This window comes from Nymphaea colorata, chromosome 4 (assembly GCF_008831285.2).
Source record: "Nymphaea colorata isolate Beijing-Zhang1983 chromosome 4, ASM883128v2, whole genome shotgun sequence".
NCBI classification, from domain to species: Eukaryota; Viridiplantae; Streptophyta; class Magnoliopsida; order Nymphaeales; family Nymphaeaceae; genus Nymphaea; species Nymphaea colorata.
This window is the reverse complement of record NC_045141.1, coordinates 17,596,419-17,617,593: the sequence shown is the minus strand read 5'-3', so window position 1 is coordinate 17,617,593 and position 21,175 is coordinate 17,596,419. Positions and strand designations below refer to the sequence as shown.

Genomic DNA, 21,175 nt, shown 5'->3' with positions numbered 1-21,175 from the left:
ATATGATATATATATATATATAACATCTGACTAGGAAATCGTGTTACATTCAATACAAAGATACTCAAAGCGATAAACAAGTTGCTTTCGAGTTTGAAGAATTCAACTCGTTTATACTTGAATCGACTCGCAACCCGGTACTCTGTATAATATTGTCAAAATTGGTTTTACAAGTTACACGAAGTTAAACGAGTCAATTTTGTGTAGTTGAATAAAGCTCGAGCTTGTTATAAAAAGCTCGAAGCTTGAGTTTTAGAGCCGAGTTGAGCTCGAGTTTTTTGAGCCGAGTTCATGTTGGAGCTCGAGTTTTGACCTCAATTTTGTGTAGTTGAGTAAAGCTCGAGTTCATGTTGGAGTCCATCAACTTGAGCTCGTGTGCAGGCCTACTGAATAGGACCATACCCAGTTCATGTTGGAGTCCAGATCTAAGCGACGTAATTAGCTTAAGATCTGGTTTCTTGCTTTGAAAGGAATCCGATGTCCTCTTCGCTAGTCAGTGTGCAAGGCTGTTTTGTACAAAAACATCTGGCGTTTGAACACAAAGTTGGTCGGAAATGGTTTGGCCATAACTCAGACGGCAATGCTGTCCCAAGAGATCGGACTAGTCAATGTGGGGAACCAGATGGCCCCACTCTACTCATGCGTTAGAACTCGTGTTCAGACTGGAACTCGGGTTCTCGTCCGAGTTGGTCCCTTGGATGGGACACCATCTTGCCAGAGCACCAAGCTTTTGATATCTGGCGCCCTGTGGATCACAAAGGCGTACCTCACTCCTTCTATTTTCTCTTCCAGATATCCAAGAAGGTTGTATGGATTCAAATCGTTCGTACCGTGCCCGACACGACCTGTCGCTCCACAAGTGTCCCGCTTTGATGGGGGCAAACTTTGTTCTCTGCGTTGTCTTTCTTGCATTGTACAACGGACGGACAACATGAGGACGTTTTTGTCCCGGACGGCGAGGGGGAAGGCTCTCGACTGTTTCTTTGCCCTCAACACTAAAAGAACAGCCATCCCTGTTACTTCAACCTTCGCAGCAGTAAGAATTGGTGAAGGCTAACGTCTCCTATTTAGCCTTTCTTTCGAATGTCCAATGGCATACTCACGCAAGCAATAGTTTATGGTAGCCGCAACATGGTGGGTGCGTCAATCAAACGAATGTTGGCTCAATTAAAGGAAATAAAGGGGATGACAACATAGTTTTCCATTGAGGGCAGCGACGATTTGGTGGTGGGAGAATGTTGTGGACCGACTATGTCTAGCTCAGTCAAGCCAGTAGTATGAGATGCTGCTTGGTTTGATTGGGCATTACTTGAGAAGCATGTGAGATCTAATCAAACGCTGAATCAAGCAGAAAGCAATGCATGTATAATGTGCAGTACGATGGTGCAGCGACTAAACATATAAGTGCATATATATATAATATAATTTCTATCACCATCTAGTCATTTGCATCCCCAATCATTGAGCAAATTTTTTGCCTTATAAAATTACCAAAACACCCTTTAACAAAACATGACAATATATCTTGTGATGTTAGCACATAACATGGAAAGCATGCTTGGAAGAAGTGTGAAACCCTACTTACTCTACGGGAGGGAAGGTTAAGGAGTTCAGTTGCTAGGAATCATGTATTATACACTAAGTTGACAAATGAAGAGAGCTTTGGGAGACGTGATTGACTTAAATAGTTGTACTACTTGGATCACACTGTCAAACTCAAAGCACTTGTATTCACCAATCTTATCTTATGAATCTGATATGCAAATTAAATGATTATAATGAGTAGCAAGAGAAAGTCAATAAAAAGCGATACTACTCAACTAACTTTCTTTTGTCATTTTTGCATACATTCATTCGTTAAACAGTCAATTTTGTTGGCAACGGAAACTCGGGGTTGATGTACCACAAGCGCTTATACTTGAAGAACGAAAAACACCAAATAAATTTCAAATGTTTCGGCATTGCAACGATTAAATAAAAGAAAAGATACAAAGGATCTCTCTCTCGTTGTTTATTATACAATGGGTCGCATCTTCTGAGAGGAAGCAGAGCCAGAATCCAACAAACAAAAAGGCAACAATGGTAAAATAAGCGACTAAAAAGGCGGGAGGTGGCGTGTTGGCCTCGGAAAAGTATAAATAATACAGAAAAGAAAAGAAAGGCTGGCGGATGGTTCCAAAAGTTTGCCTTTGGCGTAAGGGAATAATATTAAGTAATGAGTAAAGAAGAGCAACGGCCCCAAAAAAGCTGGCGGAGCAAAAAGTCGAAAGCGAGCCATCACGTCACTCCCCTTTCTCGCCTTCACATGATTCTTCCCTCTCTTTCCTTGCGCCAAACGCCACTCAGCTTAAAACATCCTCTACATTAGATGGCCAAAGGAATCCAATATACATATATAGTAATTGATAAATAGCAGACCATGTCGGTAAATGATATCAAGCCTCATAAATTTATGTTAAAAAGAATTTTAAACAAAATGTAAACCTTCTAATGTTTTGCATAAATATTAATTTAATAGAAATCATGTTCTAGTTTAACTTAATTTAGTAAAACAAAACTGATCTTTCTTTTTTATGTTATAAGAACTGTTCAGTTTTTTTATTATTAAACACATATTATTAAAGTAAAAAGCGATTGATTTAAATATGTTTCTCACCAAATTGTTGTTAAGATCATATCCATAATGTTACATTGCAAAATAAACTTTAATAATTAATTTTAGTAAGTCTAGTTTTTCTTCCTTGTCTAAGCGGTCTCCTGTTAAGTATTACTAAATATTTTTTTAAAAAAAATTTGTCACTAAACATCCCAAGAATGCTGCTAAAAGCTTTGAAAAAACATAACTGGACAAAATTTGTTACTAATACACTTATTGCATAAACAACAGACCTCAATAAAACCCATTGGCTATATATATATATATATAATCGGAGAGAATTTGGGGTCGAAGACAAATTCTAGATTTGAGGTCATTAGACATGAAGCATTTTTCAACAAAAGTTGCTTGGCTTAGAAGGATTCCCTTATCCATCAATGTCATAGTTGCAACTTTTTGTATAAGAAGACATAGAATTGGGTGCAGCTCCTATTTCTCTATGGGCATGAACTACCCTCATCTTATGCAAATGAACGGATGACACCTCCATGAGACACCGATATATACAACAAGCTCAAAAGTTTTTACACCTACTCCAAAACAGCTAAATTCCAAGTTTCCTTTGCACTTTTGTTGGAAAAATTTCTCACCAATGTTTTTTGCCCTTGAAACGTGTGTAGTAGCTTTAAGGAGCGTAGCATAACTAGTCAGAGAGTGCATAGCAGTTCATGGGTGTTATTTATTCCTCTCACACCGCAAATGGTGGGATCATGACAGTGTATCGTACCCCACCTAGGTCCCCAACTCGGCTTTAAGACCTTAGAGGTAGGAAAAAGTCTCGAACTTTTCTCACTTAGTGATGGATTGTTAATCTTTTGCTTCTTAAAAAATAAATGTGCATAATAAAATGCCCTTGGCCATTAGGCCCATGTTTGTCCACCAACACATTGTACCAACTCCTTTCTATCTCCTCAATAAAGGTTGGGTGGGGTTTGGTTTGAATGTGAAAAAGTTGGATTTGGATGGAGGTAAAAGTTGTCTAGAAAAAGGAAGACCCTCGACTTTTTCCTCCTCCTCTTCCTTTCTTTTTAGTTTCCACGCAAAGGGACAAGTGAATCGGCACCGTGCATGCCTCGTATTTCAAAAAGGTAAAAGCAGCTGCTTCTTTTTTGGTTCCCAAGTACATCATTTGCCCAGAAACATCCCTTCTGGATATCTCCACCCTCTTTCCTGCGAAAGATGACAAATTAACAAGGAACGAAACGATCGATCCAAAGCCAACGGATCCACAGCATTGTCAGAACCGATTCAGGTGTCGACTCGGCCGATTCACCGTTCCACTGACTCGGTTACGAATCGGTGGAAACGACAAAAAAAAAAAACATTTTTGAATAAATGGTTTCTTTTAAAAGTAATTAAAAATAAGATTTATTTTTAATATTGGAACTGATAATTCTTGAAATGATGGGAAGGAGGCCTAACTTCCAGCTGGCTTTGGTTTCGAGGATAATATACAAATTCAGAAAAAGTTTTCTAAGATGGCGGGTCTTATTCTTGCTCTTAGGGACACGGTTGGCATTTTTGATTTTCCAAATTTGAGGCTTGAATTTACAAAAAATTGAGGCTTTCGTTCACAATTTTTCATAAATCATAGGTAAAGAAAAGAAAGAAAAAAAAAAATCCACAAATGAGAAGCTTATTGCCAAAATCACGCCAAACAAAAATTTCATTATGAATACGTATTTGAAGTATTTCGGGCAATTTTGTTTTCTCGACCAATCTTGGTGAGAAGTTCCCCAATGAGAATGTGGATGAGAAAAGTGTAGTGTAGTTGGTCGAATTGATGAGACCATGAAACATTGGTTGTTTGTTAATTCATTTTTTATGATCATTCATTCTTTAAATTGCAAACAATGGTATATAATGGCGGAGCAAGAAATTTTTCATGAACGAAGCTGAATTAAAGTTTCTAAATTTTAATTAGGGCCGAAATATCATTTTTCAAAATTTTTATATAAAATTAGTGAATTTTTTTAAAATTTACATGTAATTAAAAAAAAAGTTTTTGAGGTGGTTTCAAGGCCCATGCAGACCCTACCTTAGTTTCGCCCTTGACGGTATACACTAGCTCGACTCGTTAAAGCTCAGCTTGTGTGAATGAGTTCGAGCTGAGTCATTTGCTTAACAAGTCGAGCTCGAGTTCATGAGTCGACTTGTTCAAATAATAGAGTTGAGTTCGAGCTCAACACGTAACTGCCGAGTCAATCTCGAGCTTTAATGAAGTTTGTCAAGTCATAATCAAGTCGATATATTCAAACGAGTTTACGCGCTTGTCGAGCCTCAATCGAGTAGAGCTCGAGATCAACACGTAACGATGAATATCAATTCTATTCAAACGAATTTGTCGAACCTTAATTGAACTTGAGCTGAAACTCAACATGTAACTGTTGAGTCGAACTCAAACCGCTTCGATCGAGCCGAGCTCGAGCAGCCTCGACTCGTCTCGTGTACACCCCTACTCTCATGATTAAGGTGACGAGAGTAAAGAAAATTCAAATAAGACCCAATCACGTACTTGAAGCAGTTGCTCATTTGCATTTTCTTTTCTTTTTTTGCAGTGCGAAAGTTTAGCGAAATTAATTTACGGTCTCGGATCGGAGTTTCTGGACAAATCGTTTTGGGCGTGATGGAAAAGGCAATGAATGATGGCACATGGATGGTTGGTGCGCATGGACCCCCTCTCACCTTTTTTGACACTATTATTGTGATGGTGTTTGCTTCAGTTTCCTTGGCTTCTTCCTCTTCCTCTTCCTCCTCCTCTTCCTCCCCGGCCGCGTTTCATCATGTCTGATTCCGGTGAAGGCTCTTCTTTCTCAGCCATTAATGGCGAGGGCGATAGATATGGCCTTGTCGTCAACACCATGAAAACAAGGCGGTGCAGATGGAGATGGAGATGGAGATGGCCCCCCACTTGCCCACACTACCTTTTTGCCTCTGTCTCTATCCACTTCATGAAGTGGGCCATCGCTAGCTACCTTCCAAAGATTGACACTTGAAACTGCCTCCACTTCTTGCCCCAATATATAATACTACTTGGCATGTACACACACACACACATTTATTTTAGAAATTGATAAAATAATATTTTTAAATAGTTTAACTAGAAAAGAAAGGCAAGAAAAAAATAGAGTAAAAGTTTGAAAATATTAGAAAACACCAGCAAAACCTCTTCTTGAATGGGTATCCGTATCCACTCGATTTTGTATGATCAGTTTCTTCGCAAATAGACGGTTAAGACCAAACTTGTATGACATTGTATATGTGCATCGTGTATTCTTTGGTAAGGAATCAAATTCAAGACAGGGATATCATAAATCTCTTTAGCTTTGAATTTATGGTGTGTAAGGCCCACTCTGAATTCGAATTCTTTATTCTAAATTCTTAACTCAGGATGGACGCATACCTACCTTGGCCCCTCTTCCTCTCTTTCTCGCTATATATATATATATATATGATTTTTGACTTGTTGATGAGTATGTAATTGGTGTATTAAAATGATGTAGCTTCATGAAACAAGGTATTATGTGAATCTGCTCGCTCCACTTTCAATTTATTCTAGGAAACGTTTTTGGTAATTTGCCGAACAAAATGTTATGGCACAACAAGAGCTTGGTTATGGAAGGAGATTGGACGCATAGGATGACTTCAAGCCAAGAGAATGGTTTAGTCTATCAAATCATATCAGATGGAATAAGAGGAAGAAACTTCAAGGGGTTCCGGCCAGTGGCTAGTAGGCAGCTGGTTTTCAGTTAAATCTTGCTCTTGTTGGCCCATGACATGACTCAGAGAAAGTGGAGATAGACCTGAGGTTTTACATAGAAATGGACAACGAGCGAGCCGAGCTACAGCTCGAGCTTGACTTCGCTCACTTATATCTCGGCTCGAGCTCGACTCAAGCTTCATGAGGTGAGCTCGAGCTCGAGCTCCACTCGTTAAGCTTGTGTCTCTTAATATATATTTTTTTACTTATAATTTTCATGCTTTTATCTAAGTCATTTTAAGTTTTTGAAATTACAAAAAATAAGGATTAGCGTTAAACAAGCCTAATCGAGCTTCATCGAGTCAAATTCATCCAACTCGAACTCGATTCATTTACAAACTTGAGTTATCTGTTAAGCTCGAACTTGACTCATTTAGCTTCCGAGTCAAGGTTAACTGAGCGAGTTTGAGTCGAGCCCGAGTTTGAAGTGAAGTTGAAAAAATATTACAAGCAGAGAACTGTCCGCCTCCCTTGTGCAAGCCTTTATGTGTTCCAACTACCCACCTGGCGACCTTTATCCCTCTTGCTGATGCTCACCGGTGTTGATGCTCACCGGTGTTGTGCTCCGGCTTGACCGCAAGGGTTTGACCTGAGCTCAACCGGTCCACCTCCATCTTTAGTTTGGGGCGGGCTGCCGTCCTCTAAGCCTGGAAGAAGTTAATGCTTCGAAATGTACATTACTTACTCAGTTTTTATTACATGTTATAAATTCTGTGACCCTCCGCCTCTTTTGATGTTCACATGACCATTCAAGTCACATCATCGAGCCCCCACATTTTCATCTTTGATAACTGTTTAATAGAACATGGTTATGTATTCACTAATAAAAAAAACGTCATTTATTATTATTTGTTTTTTCTATTTAAATAAAAAAAAGGGAGTTTTTGGGTTGAAATTTCAAAGTAATTAAAAGTAAGCAAACCCTTAAAAAGTGTTTAGGAAAACAAGAGAAAACGGCACATGTTGCCCTTTTGCTGAAACTTAATGTCAAAATTGAATGCCCTATACTTTCACATGGCCTCTTTTCCCATTTAATCCCATCCGAATACTGAATACATACAAGCCACCGGATGCTGGTGATGGAAAATTTGAATTTCTCCACTGCTTTCCTCCGGCCCCCCTGAAATTAGGTCCATAGTTTATGTGCCCATTCCTTGGTTGGACAAAGGCCATGCCTTATTTATAAGGTGGAGGATTGAAGATAAGCCCGCGACAAAGGCCGGCCTACAAATCTAAACTAGAGTGGACGCCAATGTGTTGAGTTTTTTCGAGTAAATGGGGAGACCACCACCCAACATAAGGTCAAAGCCTTCATCCAATCCCTCGTCCTTGTAGGGTACATGGTCTGCTTTTAATGCATCAAACTACCTGCCGCTTCCTTCCACCATGCTTTAACTTATTTGTTGGTGACCCCTTTTTTGCAGTATGGTGAGTTGATGTCTTGATTATTTAAAATGAATACGGGGCCGCCTATCGCCCCCTCCCTATCCTTTGCCCTCACCATATAGCTACAAATACACCTCGCCCAATTATTGCACCGTCGTTTCCGTCTACTTTTTTCGAGGCAAAAATTCATCTTCCTCAAAAGTGGTAGGTAAAATTGTGTCATACATTCTTTGCAGGGCGAAAATTTATCTTCCTCAAAAGCGGTAGGTGAAATTATATCCAATTCAAATCTATCCCTTCCTTCATAAACACCTTAAAATCAACCATCCAAAGCATCATGAAACGAAAATCTTTTCCTTCATTCCTAAGCACAGTGTTTTGATGCACCGGAAAATTCCTTGGGATCCCTTTAGTAATTGTAAGTAAAGGAGTGTTAGGAAGGTGAAGCTCATCAACTCCGTTCTTCATTGATGACCTGTTCGTACTTTAAAGATACATAACTTTGTCGTCGGAAGAAAAGTTTTCCAAGCCACCAAAGACTATTTGAAAGGAAGGGGGCGTTGTCATAAACAGTGAGGCCAATTAATCTTGGTTCTCGAAGGGAAGCAAAGGCAATTAAATGCAATAGAGCCTTGTGGAAGAAAAATCCTGAATTTCTTGGCACGTTTAAAATTTAATAAATATATTGCATAAAAAGTCAAAAAACTTCAAACCCACCTTTTTTATTAATTTTTTTTTTCTACATCAAACGGCTATATAAAGCTAAGATCAATAGGCAGGCCAATTAGTATAATAAGATAATTTTGTCACTTTCAACTGTATTAAATCTTGATCGAATTCTGAATCCGGTCCATTTGCATCCCCACTTACATTTATTAGACATGCAGCCTACCGCTCTCTCTTCTCTCCACATCCTTGGAAAGTGAAAGCTTAAAACTGGCTTATACATTTATTTGTCACAAGGAAAGGTTCATTTATCTGTACCCTAGTTGGTGAAAGCTTGCTGCAACAGCGTGTGGCTGAAACCATTGACCAAACCACCAGCAGCTGCAGTCTTGACATAAAGGCGCTTTTATGACCACATGTAAGTCAATTCTAAGCTTGCTTTATGAGAAAAGTTGATGATGATAAACAAGATGGTAACTAATCACACCCGCTTTTTGTGCATCACCATCACTATAATGACACATTAACATGTGGTCATGTTGCTAGACTAGGGCTCGATGATGAGATTTCCGTAGCTTGTGCACTAGACATGAGGAGTTGCCATAGTGGGGCTGGTTGTATTAATCATATGCATGCGAGCCCAATAGTTCAACTTCTGGATTCGGGTAGTACCCAACTGAATTTGAATCCAAACAATATATGGCGCAACTAAATTTTTTTAATTTTTTCAATGTAATTTTTTTTTTTTCGATTGGTTGAGGTGGGGCCATGGCCTAAGGTGGCCCTCCTCCTCCCTCCACCCCTGATCAGATGGACTGGCACCGTTCAATTTTTCATATACGTAGTTGTTTATGCAAAGCAGAGGTAAAGCCACTCTCTGCATGTATTTGATCGCTTCAATAATCCTCATTTGAAGTTATTTTTACTGTTTACAGGACCTTTAAATGCTAAGCAAGCGAGTCTGAGTCTAATTCTTCTTTCATAGCAATGCAGGGTTCAAACCTTGAAATATATCGAGTCAAGTACCATCTTTACATATAAGAGCTTCTGTCTGTTGATTTACATTTTTGCACTCATCTTTAATCAAATTTCCAGCGCCTCATCCTCTACCTCCGGGGTTCAGGATTGATTGCTTTAAGACTAGAGTGGAGAACAATATACTATCAATCAGAGTGTCACACATTTACCCTTTTATAGTGCAGAGAAATAACACCCACAAGAATTGAACTAACGACCATTCTTCTACCAATCTGCTAGTCAAACCAGTTATGCTACGCCACTAAGAGGGGCGATCCTCTTTCTTTAAGGTTGAAACATGTTTATGTACAAATAAAACTATAGAGTAGTAAAAAAATATTGTGCCCTTTAGATTAGTTCTTTTTATCGAAATCAAAAAATGTCCAAATTAGAGGTATAGGCACCTAGGTTTTTATTGAGGCTCCTACGAAATCTTTGTACCTCCCAAATCTTGACTAAAAAAATGTTCGACGTTGTTGCTCCTATGAAAATTTAGGAGTAGCTGTCAAGTTTTGACTGAAAATAAGTTCAAACTCAATGCGTCTTCTCAAATGTTGAAAATTTTAAAAACTATTACCACTTTACTAAGTGTCACATTTTGCTTTTACCACTTTACTATGTGATTAAAAATATATAATGTTAAATAGGATGAAGGTGATTTCTTTAAAATTTTATTGAAAAAAATTTAGTGGGTCGTTGTGTTATTTGCATAACAATATTATAATTTTTTGTTCTTCTTTAATTAGCTTTTCAAATGGTTAATTTGGTATTGACAACTCCAACTCGATACCCAATACTCGGTAATGGGAAGTTGATATATATATATATATATATATAGATAGAGAGAGAGAGAGAGAGAGAGAAGTTATCAAGTGTACCCAACGAGGAATACCAATCCAAAAGCTTTCATACTTTTAGAGACACTAATTTACGTAAACCAGCAAATATTTGAATATCTGTATACGAAAATAAAGAAATTTTGTGAGGCTGGTGTAGGCAACTGCCCAAACCTACCAAACATGTGGCTCAGCCACTCGCAACAGCGATTTGACAGGATTTGATATCCCAACTCAAGATTGAGGCGTGCTTTCATACAAAAATTTTCTTTTGCTTTGTAATCTGAACAAGAAGACGCCCACATGCATGCTAGAAAATGGAAGGGACCCTTTTCTACAAAGAATAAAACTACAAAAATATGAAGCCAAAACAAAATATACATGATCATCAATTTCATTGCTCGCAAATGTCTCAAAAACTTGTAAACACATGTGAAAAGGAGCTAAATAAGTAAATTAATTTGCAGAAAGGTTCTAGAACATTGTGATGGGACTCAAAGCGAATGCGCGTCCCTCAAAAAAGTGGAAGAGAAAATCAAGATTCAGGACGCCCACGTACATTTTTCACATGTTTTTCTTCCTACAATAAGTATGGATGAAATTCCTTGAAGTAAATTGAAAATAGCGACGTCTTTTAATGATCAGCGGAAATGACGTCCTTAAATTCACCAATACGTTGCACTTAACTTTGTCCTCTTCTATTGAAATTTTTTTCGTATTTTAATTCATTTCTCATGTTAAGTCAAGGCACATACAGTAAGTTTTTAAGTTCACATACAAAATAAATCAAGTGGTAAAATTTGACCCCCCATGAACGAAAATCAAAGCCGTACCAAGCATCTAATGTTCACATATTTTCATGCGCCATGACTTGTAGTGATGTTGAAATTGTTCAAAAAAAAATCACGGCGCTTTATTAAAGGCTTCCTTTAATTGGAGGAACAAAAAACGTAGCTGGTCATTGAATTCAAAGCCGTGTAGCCTTTAGAAAAACTTAAAGACTAATTTCACTTTCAGTACTTAATTGGGTAATTCTTTACCCAATTTTTTTTTTTTAAATATTGAGAAAATTTCTGAGGATTAGGTCACTTAATGAGAGTAAACTCTCATTTCAATGAATTCATGCGCTATGTTACCCATCTCCTGCATCACTAAGCCACTTTTGCAAGAAATCGGACAAAGAAAGAAAGAAAAAAAAAAAAAAACTATTTCTAGAAGTTGACTCTGGAATGAAAGGCTGCCTGGAATGTTTGATACGTCAGATACTGAAATTTAAAATTCGGATTTGAGGAACGAGAAGTATTTTCATGCATAAAGACATATGAGATCCTATAGAAAAGGGGGAAGAAAAAAGCAAAAGCACAAAGGAGTCGCTATTGAAATACAAGAGGGTGGTTCATGCACCTTTTTGCTTTGCTCAATTATTTTAATCGGATCTGAATCTACGCAACCTAATATTCTAAACTAAGTCTTCTACTTTTCTCCCTTTGTTCTTTAAAAAGTTGGGGGTTAGTTGAAGCCTGAGGAATCCACTTCCTTGAATCCAATCAAAAACCTTAATTCACAAGTTTGATATGTGTCGCAGTTATATGAGACAGTTTCACAAGATTCAGGTCATTATCTTAAGGCCAATTGAAATTTTGTTAGTTATATGAGACAGTTCCACGAGATTCAGTCGTTATCTTAAGGTCGATTGAAAATTTGTTAACTATATATTTTGTGCCTCATGAAAACAAATTTCTAGCTAACATATTAATTTTTGGTTAATAAAAAGGCCGGAAATCTAACTCCCAGCAATTTCCGGTGGTCGGACTTTTGTGTAAGCAAAAAAATAAAAGTGTATGAATTCGGTTCCAAAAGCCACACCTAGCTGCATAACGGGATTTAGGTTTATGTTCTATTGGAAGACATGGTTGTATTAGCTAGATCCTTAAGTGCTATATTATATTTAAAGGGAATGATCTTGAACGCTGATTTTGTTTTCACGGACGCTTGGAATAAAAAGTGAGTATAAAAAGATCTGAATTAGTATTAAATAACTAAGATATCATATTTTTCTTCCCTCCTTTTTCTCAAGTATATCGGTGGTTAAAATTGCCTTTTATATATATATATATATATATATATATATATATAAGTCGATTGCTTAGGTGAGGATCTTAGTTGTAGATGTATACATATTTTTTAACATTAGGCGAAAAAGTGGTTTTGTGGAGTCTTTGTTGGTGGGATAAGCGATGGTTGTGTCGCTTCAAATTTGACGCTCAATCACACATGCAAAGCATGGCAATAAAGTGAATGATCGCTGGTAGCTAGCTTAGACCGACGAAAAAAAAGGCGAAGCGGGGCCCCACCAATCTCATGGTTTTGCGTCAATTTTGGTAAATAAATTTCAATAAGGGGACCCACCTAATTGCCGCTACCTGACAGGCCTTCCATTGCCCTCTTTTTTTCTTTCTTTTCTTTTTTTTTTTAAAATTTTTTTTTACTTAACAAACAGATCAGACCTTTATGCCTTTTAAGTTTTTGGTTTGTTTTGAGTTTATGTTTTGAGTAGACTTACTGTATAACTATCAATTTGAGTGTCACGCTCGCTGCTTTTTAACCGTTTCTAAGAATAATACATTGCAATGTGACTATAACAATTGTTTTTGAACCTTGAACCCCCTTGAATGTGAACTGCAGTACTATCATTAACCCCTTCCTAATGGATGTTTGATTATATATGTGCTCAATATTTAAAATTACACCCATATAGCATCCATATATATATATATATATATATATATATATCTAAACCTACTAAATACCGAATGCTGTTAAATGGATAAAAATTAAAAATACATTGCTGAACACATTATAATCTATTATTAGAAGCACCATGAAATGCTGCTGTGGCAACTTTTTTTAATAGATTACTATTGTTTAACCTTCAAGAACTTCCAGCATCCAAACCATTTGAATGCTTGCCACTTGATTAAAACTTGCAATTGATCAATGAAAATAGTCACCACAAAAACCTTAGCTACTGTTTTTAATACAACAACAAATGTTAATGTTGTTAAAAACACTTTGTGATGTTTGCATATGCTTTTTTTTTTTTTTAATTTTTTAAGTTTTCTCAACATTCCTCAAATTTAAGTAATCAACCATGTATATAAAATTGTCACATCAAAGGCTTAAAGTAGCTTTGTGGCTTTAAACAGAAAACCTGCATTGTATGATTTTCTTCCATTTTCAATTGGTGAGGGGAGAAGAGTATAAGAGTTTATTACGTCACAAGGAGAGATGGCACAAGGATGGACTGACCATGCTTGCTTTTAGAGCAACAATGACGTTGGCCCCGGCAGATTAAGAGAGAGAGAACTTCATCTTCCTTCCGACTCCCTTCCTTTTAACTTTCCTCCTCGCCTTCTCACTGTCTGTCTCTATCTATCCTGCTTTCTCTCTCTCTCTACTATTTTTGTTCCTCTCCTATTTTCCTCTCTGCCGTTTTGGACGTATTTATTTTCGTTGGGGGGCGAGTGGAAGTGGAGGAATTACGCGGAGAGGGATGAGCAGCAGCCGTCGACTTTTAGTTTGAAGTCTTCTTCGTTCACACGAAAAGCAGGGACGCAGAAAAATCAACCACCGAGGAGGATAAAAGCTGACCCACTTGGGAAAGGGAAGGGAGTTTGCTTTGTTGGTTCCTGTGATGTATTGAGGGCAAAAGAGAAAGTTGGTGTTTGGAAAGGAGGGAGGATGAAGAAAGCAGAAAGAATTGTAGTGTTTCGCAGATGAGGGATCGATGATGGTTCTGAAGCTTTTCTAACATCTGAAGGTGAAGAAGATAATACCACCAGCTATGATTAGGGAGAGACAGAGAAGAAGACCCTATTTCCTTTTCTTCCTTTTGGTTCGTCAGGTGTAGAGAGACTTGGGTACCGAGTTACGCATCGATTCCGACCATGCGTGCTGGACTGAGCACGATTCTGCAGACGCTCACTCCGGAAGCGGCCAGCGTCCTCAACCATTCGATCGCAGACGCCGGTCGCCGTGGCCATAGCCAGACCACTCCCCTTCACGTCGCCGCCACTCTGCTGTCCTCGCCTGCCGGGTTTCTCAAGCAGGCCTGCATCCGGTCCCACCCCAATTCCTCTCACCCTCTTCAATGCCGCGCCCTCGAGCTCTGCTTCACCGTTGCCCTCGACCGCCTGCCGGCGTCGGGGTCGGCTTTGTCCCATGTCGCCGAGCCTCCGATCTCGAACGCGTTGATGGCAGCGCTGAAGCGGGCACAGGCCCATCAGCGGAGGGGCTGCCCGGAGCAGCAGCAGCAGCCGCTCCTGGCCGTCAAGGTCGAACTGGAGCAGCTCGTCATATCCATTCTTGACGATCCTAGCGTCAGCAGGGTTATGAGGGAGGCGAGCTTCTCGAGCCCTGCTGTCAAGGCCACCATCGAGCAGACCCTCGCCAATTCGCCCTCCAATTCGCAGCCGGCCGCGCCTTCTCCGGCCGGATTCTCGCTCGGATCCCACCGGCCGATCCCTATGCGGAATTCGTATTTGAATCCCCGGTTGCAGGCCTCCGCTTCGATTGTCGGCGACCGGCCCGTTGGTGGGCAGAGGGCGGAGGAGGTCAAGAAGTTGGTGGATATTTTACAGCGAGCGAAGAAGAGGAATCCGGTTCTTGTCGGCGATCACGAGCCCGAGGCAGTAATGAAGGAGCTTCTCCTCAAGATTGAGAGGAAGGAAGTGGGGGAGGTCCTCAAGGAAGTCCAGGTTATCTCTGTGGAGAAAGAGTTGTCCAGTATGTGTGCGGCGAAGGGGGAGGAGAGAGGGAGGATCGGTCCGAAGATCAAGGAGTTAGGTGCCCTGATTGAGAGCAAGATGAGCAGCCATGGCGGCGTGATTCTGAATCTCGGCGATCTCAGGTGGTTGGTCGAGCAGGCCGGCGGCGGCTCTTTCGGCGTCTCTGTGTCCGGGCCAGTCCAGGATGTGGTTTCAGAGATGGCCAAGCTGTTGGGTAGCCATGGCGAGGGTGGGAAGGTCTGGTTAATGGCGACTGCAACGTGTGAGACTTACATAAGGTGCCGAGTTTATCACCCCACTGTGGAGAACGAATGGGATCTGCAAGCCGTTCCTATTGCTGCAAGGTCTCCTCATCCTGGACTGTTTCAGAGGTACCATCTCTCTCTGTTCTCTCCCTGTTCTCCCTCTCTCTCGCTCACAGTGGCCCCACTGAAACTTAGGACATTAGAAAGAAAAAAAGGAAAAATTAGGATCATGTAATGCTTCTCATTTTTAAAAACTTTTCATTTACCTTTTGTTTTCCTGTTTTGCTTTTGAAAACATTGTTTAGGGAATTAGAGAAAAAAAGGGTATACATGTCACCAGTTTTTTCTATTAAACAATATTGTTAAACGTTACTGCACATAGTTTTGGACTTTTAGCTTATGTTTTTTTTCTTTGATATACGAAGAAAGACTAGAAAATACTCTATCTGCTATTTCACCTTAGTCAAAAGCATAATTTTTATTATTATTAACATTAGATTTTCTTTTGTTTATTTTTGTTTCTTGGTTTGTATAAAAACCTAAACAATTTTCACCTTTTTGTTTGTTCTTATTCAAATCATTAGATTGTATCATATTTTAGTTTGTTTCGTAAAATTCATTTCAAGAAAACTAGGGGAAAAGTTAAATCCCTCTATGTTTTCAAGTTTTTAGAAAATCCATATGAATAAAAGGAAATTTCTTCTACGTTTTTATATTTTTTAACTATTCCAGCATGTTTGTCTCCCCTTAATTAAAATTTCTCATTCTGCCAGTGCTCTCTAGTGTTGCCTTAATGAAATCAACCGAGAATATGATCTCCCCCTAATTTTTTTTCCTTAATACGTAAAAAGAATTTGTTTTTCCTTCATTACATTTGAGGTTTTGTGAGATTCAGGCAGGGGCCTTTCGACTTCTATTACATGGATCACTCCTATGGGATGCATCATGTTCTCTTTACTTTTGGATCTTCCATGATATTTCTTCGTGGCATTTATGCTTCTTTCTGTTGTTTTACTCGTTACAGAATTTTGTTGCTAGTCTCTTTCTGTAGTCTGATATTTTCTTATCTACTATTTCAAGTTGATCCCTGGTTCCCTTTCTAGTGTATATTCCTGCCTGTTCTTTGGTCATAGCCTTTTGCTTTTCCCCGTCTTATACCATGCAATTTGTCGTTTGTATATTGTTTCTTTTCATTCATCTGATTCTATCATGGAATATTACAGAATTGGAGGCAATGGAATTCTCAGTAGCTCCGTGGAGTCACTTTCCCCTATCAAAGGTCTCCAGGGGAATCCTTTCTTGTCGAGAAAGCTGGCTGAAAATGGTGATTCGGGTTCGGCTCGGAAGATGAGCTGCTGTCCTTCCTGCATGGAGAATTATGAGAAGGAGCTTGCCAAGCTCGTGGCCGATGTGTTCGAGAAATCGGCTTCAGATGCCAAACAAGAAGAGCAGCAAAGCCAGCAGCAATTGCCACAGTGGTTGCAGCTTGCTAAATCGGAGAACTTGAAGGCAAACGACCAATCTACGGTAATAAAATTCGATAAACGGAATGAATTCTCCATAACTTCATGATTTAAGAATTTCTTTCTTACAGCCATTTTATTCTGCTGCAGAAGAAAGAAAACCAAGACCAAATTTGGAGGCAGAAATCAGAGGAACTGCAGAAGAAATGGAATGAAACTTGTAGTCGCCTCCATCCGAGATACCATCCTGTTATTGGGACGGAAAGACCATCCTCCCTTACATTCACCCCCTTGCTCGGTTCTCAGATCTCCTCCCCCTTGCTCGGTTCTCAGATTTCCGGCAACGGCAGCGCCTTCGGCAGTGTCTGTAACTCGAATTCGGTATTTAGGCCTCAGTTACAACCCAAATTGCAGGCGAGCAGAAACACTAGCCTTCAATTAGGCACCACCACAAATGCGACTCTGACCTTGTCATCAGAACCGGCGAAGTCACCACCGGCAAGTCCAGTAAGAACAGAGCTTGTACTCAGTCAGCCGAAGCTGCCACCAGTCCAGCATGCTGCCACGGACGCGCGCAGTGACAGGCCCAAGGACTTGACTGCCAGCACACCCACCCAGACAGTTTCCGGCGTCTATAACCCCAAGATTTCGCCATTGGACGCAGATTCGTTCAAGAGACTCTTCAAGGGTCTTACACAGACGGTTAGTTGGCAGACAGAAGCTGCGACTACGGTCGCTACTGTGGTCACCAAGAGCCGTTCCAGTGAGAGAAAACAGAGAGGCATGGGATTGAAGGGCGATACGTGGCTTCTGTTCCTCGGCCCCGACAGGGTCGGGAAGAAGAAGATGGCAGCCGGATTGTCGGAATTGGTGTTCGGAAACAGGCCGATGACCATCCGGCTAGGTCTGGCCGACAACGGCCACCATCATGAGGACGAAGACGACGAACCTGGTCCGAGGTTCCGAGGCCGCACTGTGCTGGACCGGATAGCTGACGCCGTTAGACGGAATCCTTTCTCTGTTGTAGTGCTGGAGGACATTGATCAGGCCGATTCTCTGATCCACGGCCACCTGATCCGAGCAATGGATAAGGGGAGGTTGCCGGATTCACATGGCCGGGAGGTGAGTCTCGGCAGCGTGATCTTCATCCTGACCGCTGAGTGGCTTCCGGAGAGCCTCGGCGGCAAATCGCCCGACGCCGATCATGTCAAGGAAGACAAGTTGGCAGCTGCAGCTACCTGTTTTCGGCCGCTGCAGCTCACAATCAGCAGCAGCCTGTCAGCCACTGGGAGAAAACGGCGGCCGGCGTGGCTCGAAGAGGAAGAAAGTCAGGCTACCCGGAAGCCTAGGGGGATAGACCTAAATTTGATGGCCGATGACAACGTCGTCGTCGATGCTTCTCACGGCTCCCGGGACTCGAGCGACGTGACAGTGGAGACTGCACTCAGGCAACCGCCGGGGCTAATGAAGGAGATGGTAGACCGCGCCGACGAGGCCATCGCGTTCAAGCCGGTCGACTTTGAGGTGCTGTCGAAGCGGATCTCCAATGCGCTGAGCACCAGATTCACCTGCCACGTGGGAAGGGTGCCCTTCGAGGTGGACGAACAGGTGGTGGAGCAACTGCTGGGCTCGGCGTGGTTCGGACCGAGCTCGAGCGACCTCGACCAAGTCGACGAGTGGGCGGACCGGGTGCTGGTGCCGGTTTTCCGGGAGCTGAAAGGCGGCTTGCCGGCGGAAGGGGACGCCGTCGTCCGGCTGGTGCTCTCCGGATCCGACGACCCCGTCGAACTGCCGGCAGCAGGAAACTGGCTGCCAAGCAAGATTCCGGTCTGCCGGAGCTGAGGAGGTAGTCTGCTGCCGGTGTGACAGAGAGGCAACGGCGGTCAGCGGTGTGTCAGGCTTTTCGCGGAATCTTAACGGCGGGGAACACGGGTTCGTGCTTTTGCCATTTATGAGTGGGGTCGGGATATGCTCAACTTTACTGCAAATTACTTGGATAGCCACCTCTTTTACGTTGTTAATCATTGAGATGACTCATTCCTCATTAGTCATCCCCCCTCTGTCTATTATCCTTATGTTAATATATGAATCTCAAGAACCATTCTGTAATACTAAAAAAAAAGCAAGCTCGAGCATGTCAATACATATAAAGCAGGCGTCAACATGTCAGTCAGTCACGCCGGTAAAAAGAAATATTAAAATATTAAGGTACCCTAGTGCAATTGTTCATTGTCCAAAGATGAAAGCCGAGTCCTCCTCCGGCGAAAGACCGATAAATAATACAACTCATGTATGAATGATGATTGGACGTCGAAGACTCGCAAAAAAGGAGGAGGAGAGGAGAGGAGGAGGACCTCCGGAAGAGAGGCAAATGCAGCTCTTGTCTCTAGGCACGGACACGCACTATGAGGCCTTTTCTTTTATCTTCTTTTGCAGAGAAGGAATGCTTCTCTGCATTCTTTCCGCACTTCTTTCAAGAGGAGGAAGGAAGAAGAACAGAAAAGAGTGAAAAAGGTTAAGTTGGAGCGAGAGAAAAGGGCAAGGAAGCAAAAAGCAAGAGAGATGCAATGATTCCGAGCAAACAAGCAATGGGCAGCATGGTGCAGAAAGTGTGCCTTTTGAAAGTTTCAAGAAAAAAAGCAAAAGATGAAGGGAAAAAGGTGTGAGATTTTTTTTCGCCCTTCCCCAGATGAGATGAGGTTCATAAATAATAAAAGTGAGGAGTTGGAGTGGTTGCCCGATTCAATCAACCCCCTTTTTGTCCTCTCTCAACAAACACACCTCTCTTTTTTCCTTTCTTTTATCAGATCAGATCAGATCAGACAGAGTACCTAATGCCACTATTTACGAAAGAAAGCACGAAATTTCACGTGAAAGGCTCACTTTTATGCTAAAGTTCCAGAATGGAGCCTCACATCTTTTATTTCCTCACTACGGCTTCATCGGCAGGTTTAGGGTGAACATGAGTCAAGCCGAGTTGATGAGCACAGACTTTTGTCAGCTCGAGTTTGGTTTGACTAATGAAACTTCGAACTCGACTCAAGCTCGAGAATACCTTGACTCGGCTCGAGCTTGAGAATAACTCGATGAAAGCAGTTCGAGTTTGAGAATAGCTCGACTCGGCTCGAGCTTAACAATAGCTTGACGGAAGCAGCTTGAGCTCGACTCGACAATTACGTGTTGAGCTCGACTTGATTAAGATTCGACAAACTCGTTTGAATATAATTGATATTCATTATTACGTGTTCATTTCGAGTTCGACTCAATTAAAACTCGTAAACTCGAATCATTTCGAGTTCGACTCAATTAAAACTCGTAAACTCGAATGAATATATCGACTTGATTAAGACTCAACAAACTCGATTAAGGCTCGAGCTCGACTCGATAGTTACTTGTTAAGCTCAAACTCAACTCGATTATTTGAACGAGTCGACTGATGAACTCGAGCTCGACTCGTTAAGCAAATGACTAGATTCAAACGCGTTCACGAGCCGAGTTTGCCTTCACAACTTGTCATGTTGAAACATGTGAAGCTGATGGGTTTTTTTTGTTTCCTTCTACAACTTCAAGAAGACAGGCCAAAGGAATGTTTCGTAAAAAATAAAATGACAACGAGGGGCTCCATTAAATTATGGCTAGAAAAGCGAACTCCTAGCGAAATTTTTTCATAAAGGAGTCTCCTGACCAAACGTTACACGTTATAAAGATGTAAAAGTACACTGTGGCCTGGCCTGGCAGCTTGCTCTCTCTCAGAGTTGTTTCCTTTCATTTCATGCCTTTGAAACTTTGCTGCCTTGTTTTTCCTCTAGTATTTATTTAGATTTATTACTCCCATGCATGATGCAACTGCCCCTTTTGGATAGGGACAGAGTGGGGGACCCTCTGCTGCTAAAAAGGCAGAAAACTTCAAAAAGCTGACATTCTTCCTTTTTGGGTGGTCAGGAAATGGCATTACTGCCCTTAAGTTTTGGGCCGAACGGTACAATCGGGTAGTTGGGCACACATTTAAGAATGGTTCGGACTCTTTTCACCAATCGGACGAAGGTTTGCCTGCAAAAGTGGCACAGTACCACGTTGGTTTGGGCCTAAAACTTTTAGTGGCTCCTTTTGATTGTCGTTAACATCATGTTAGCATCAAAACTGGTCTCCACAACTTCGTGTAGCGTTAAAGTTGGGGTGTATGACTCCATGCAGTCCAAACACTTTTCTGTCAGAAGATAAAGCTTCTTCACCTTTTCTTCTTTCACTTGAAATTTTTTGAAATCCAATCTTGTAACATTATTGTCATAAGAAAAAGATTGGTGTAATGGATGGTGCAGGAGTGGCCTCCATTTTGAGTTCACAAGGAGTATCAACAAC

The 21,175-nt window shown here is 41.0% G+C and overlaps 1 protein-coding gene across 1 annotated transcript; it reads left to right on the top strand.

Moving 5' to 3' along the window:
* Nucleotides 1-13,734: 13,734 nt before the first annotated feature.
* On the top strand, nucleotides 13,735-18,925 carry LOC116252521 (protein SUPPRESSOR OF MAX2 1-like). Its single transcript, XM_031626836.2, has 3 exons — nucleotides 13,735-15,479; nucleotides 16,577-16,880; nucleotides 16,967-18,925. The coding sequence occupies exons 1-3, from the start codon at nucleotides 14,269-14,271 to the stop codon at nucleotides 18,656-18,658; spliced, it is 3,207 nt and encodes a 1,068-aa protein (XP_031482696.1). The 5' UTR covers nucleotides 13,735-14,268; the 3' UTR covers nucleotides 18,659-18,925.
* Nucleotides 18,926-21,175: the final 2,250 nt, after the last annotated feature.

Coding starts and splice junctions, on each gene's coding strand:
- LOC116252521 (XM_031626836.2), top strand. CDS start 14,269: ATGCGTGCTGGACTGAGCACGATTCTGCAGACGCTCACTCCGGAAGCG. Junction 15,480..16,576: donor CATCCTGGACTGTTTCAGAG/GTACCATCTCTC, acceptor GGAATATTACAG/AATTGGAGGCAATGGAATTC. Junction 16,881..16,966: donor AGGCAAACGACCAATCTACG/GTAATAAAATTC, acceptor ATTCTGCTGCAG/AAGAAAGAAAACCAAGACCA.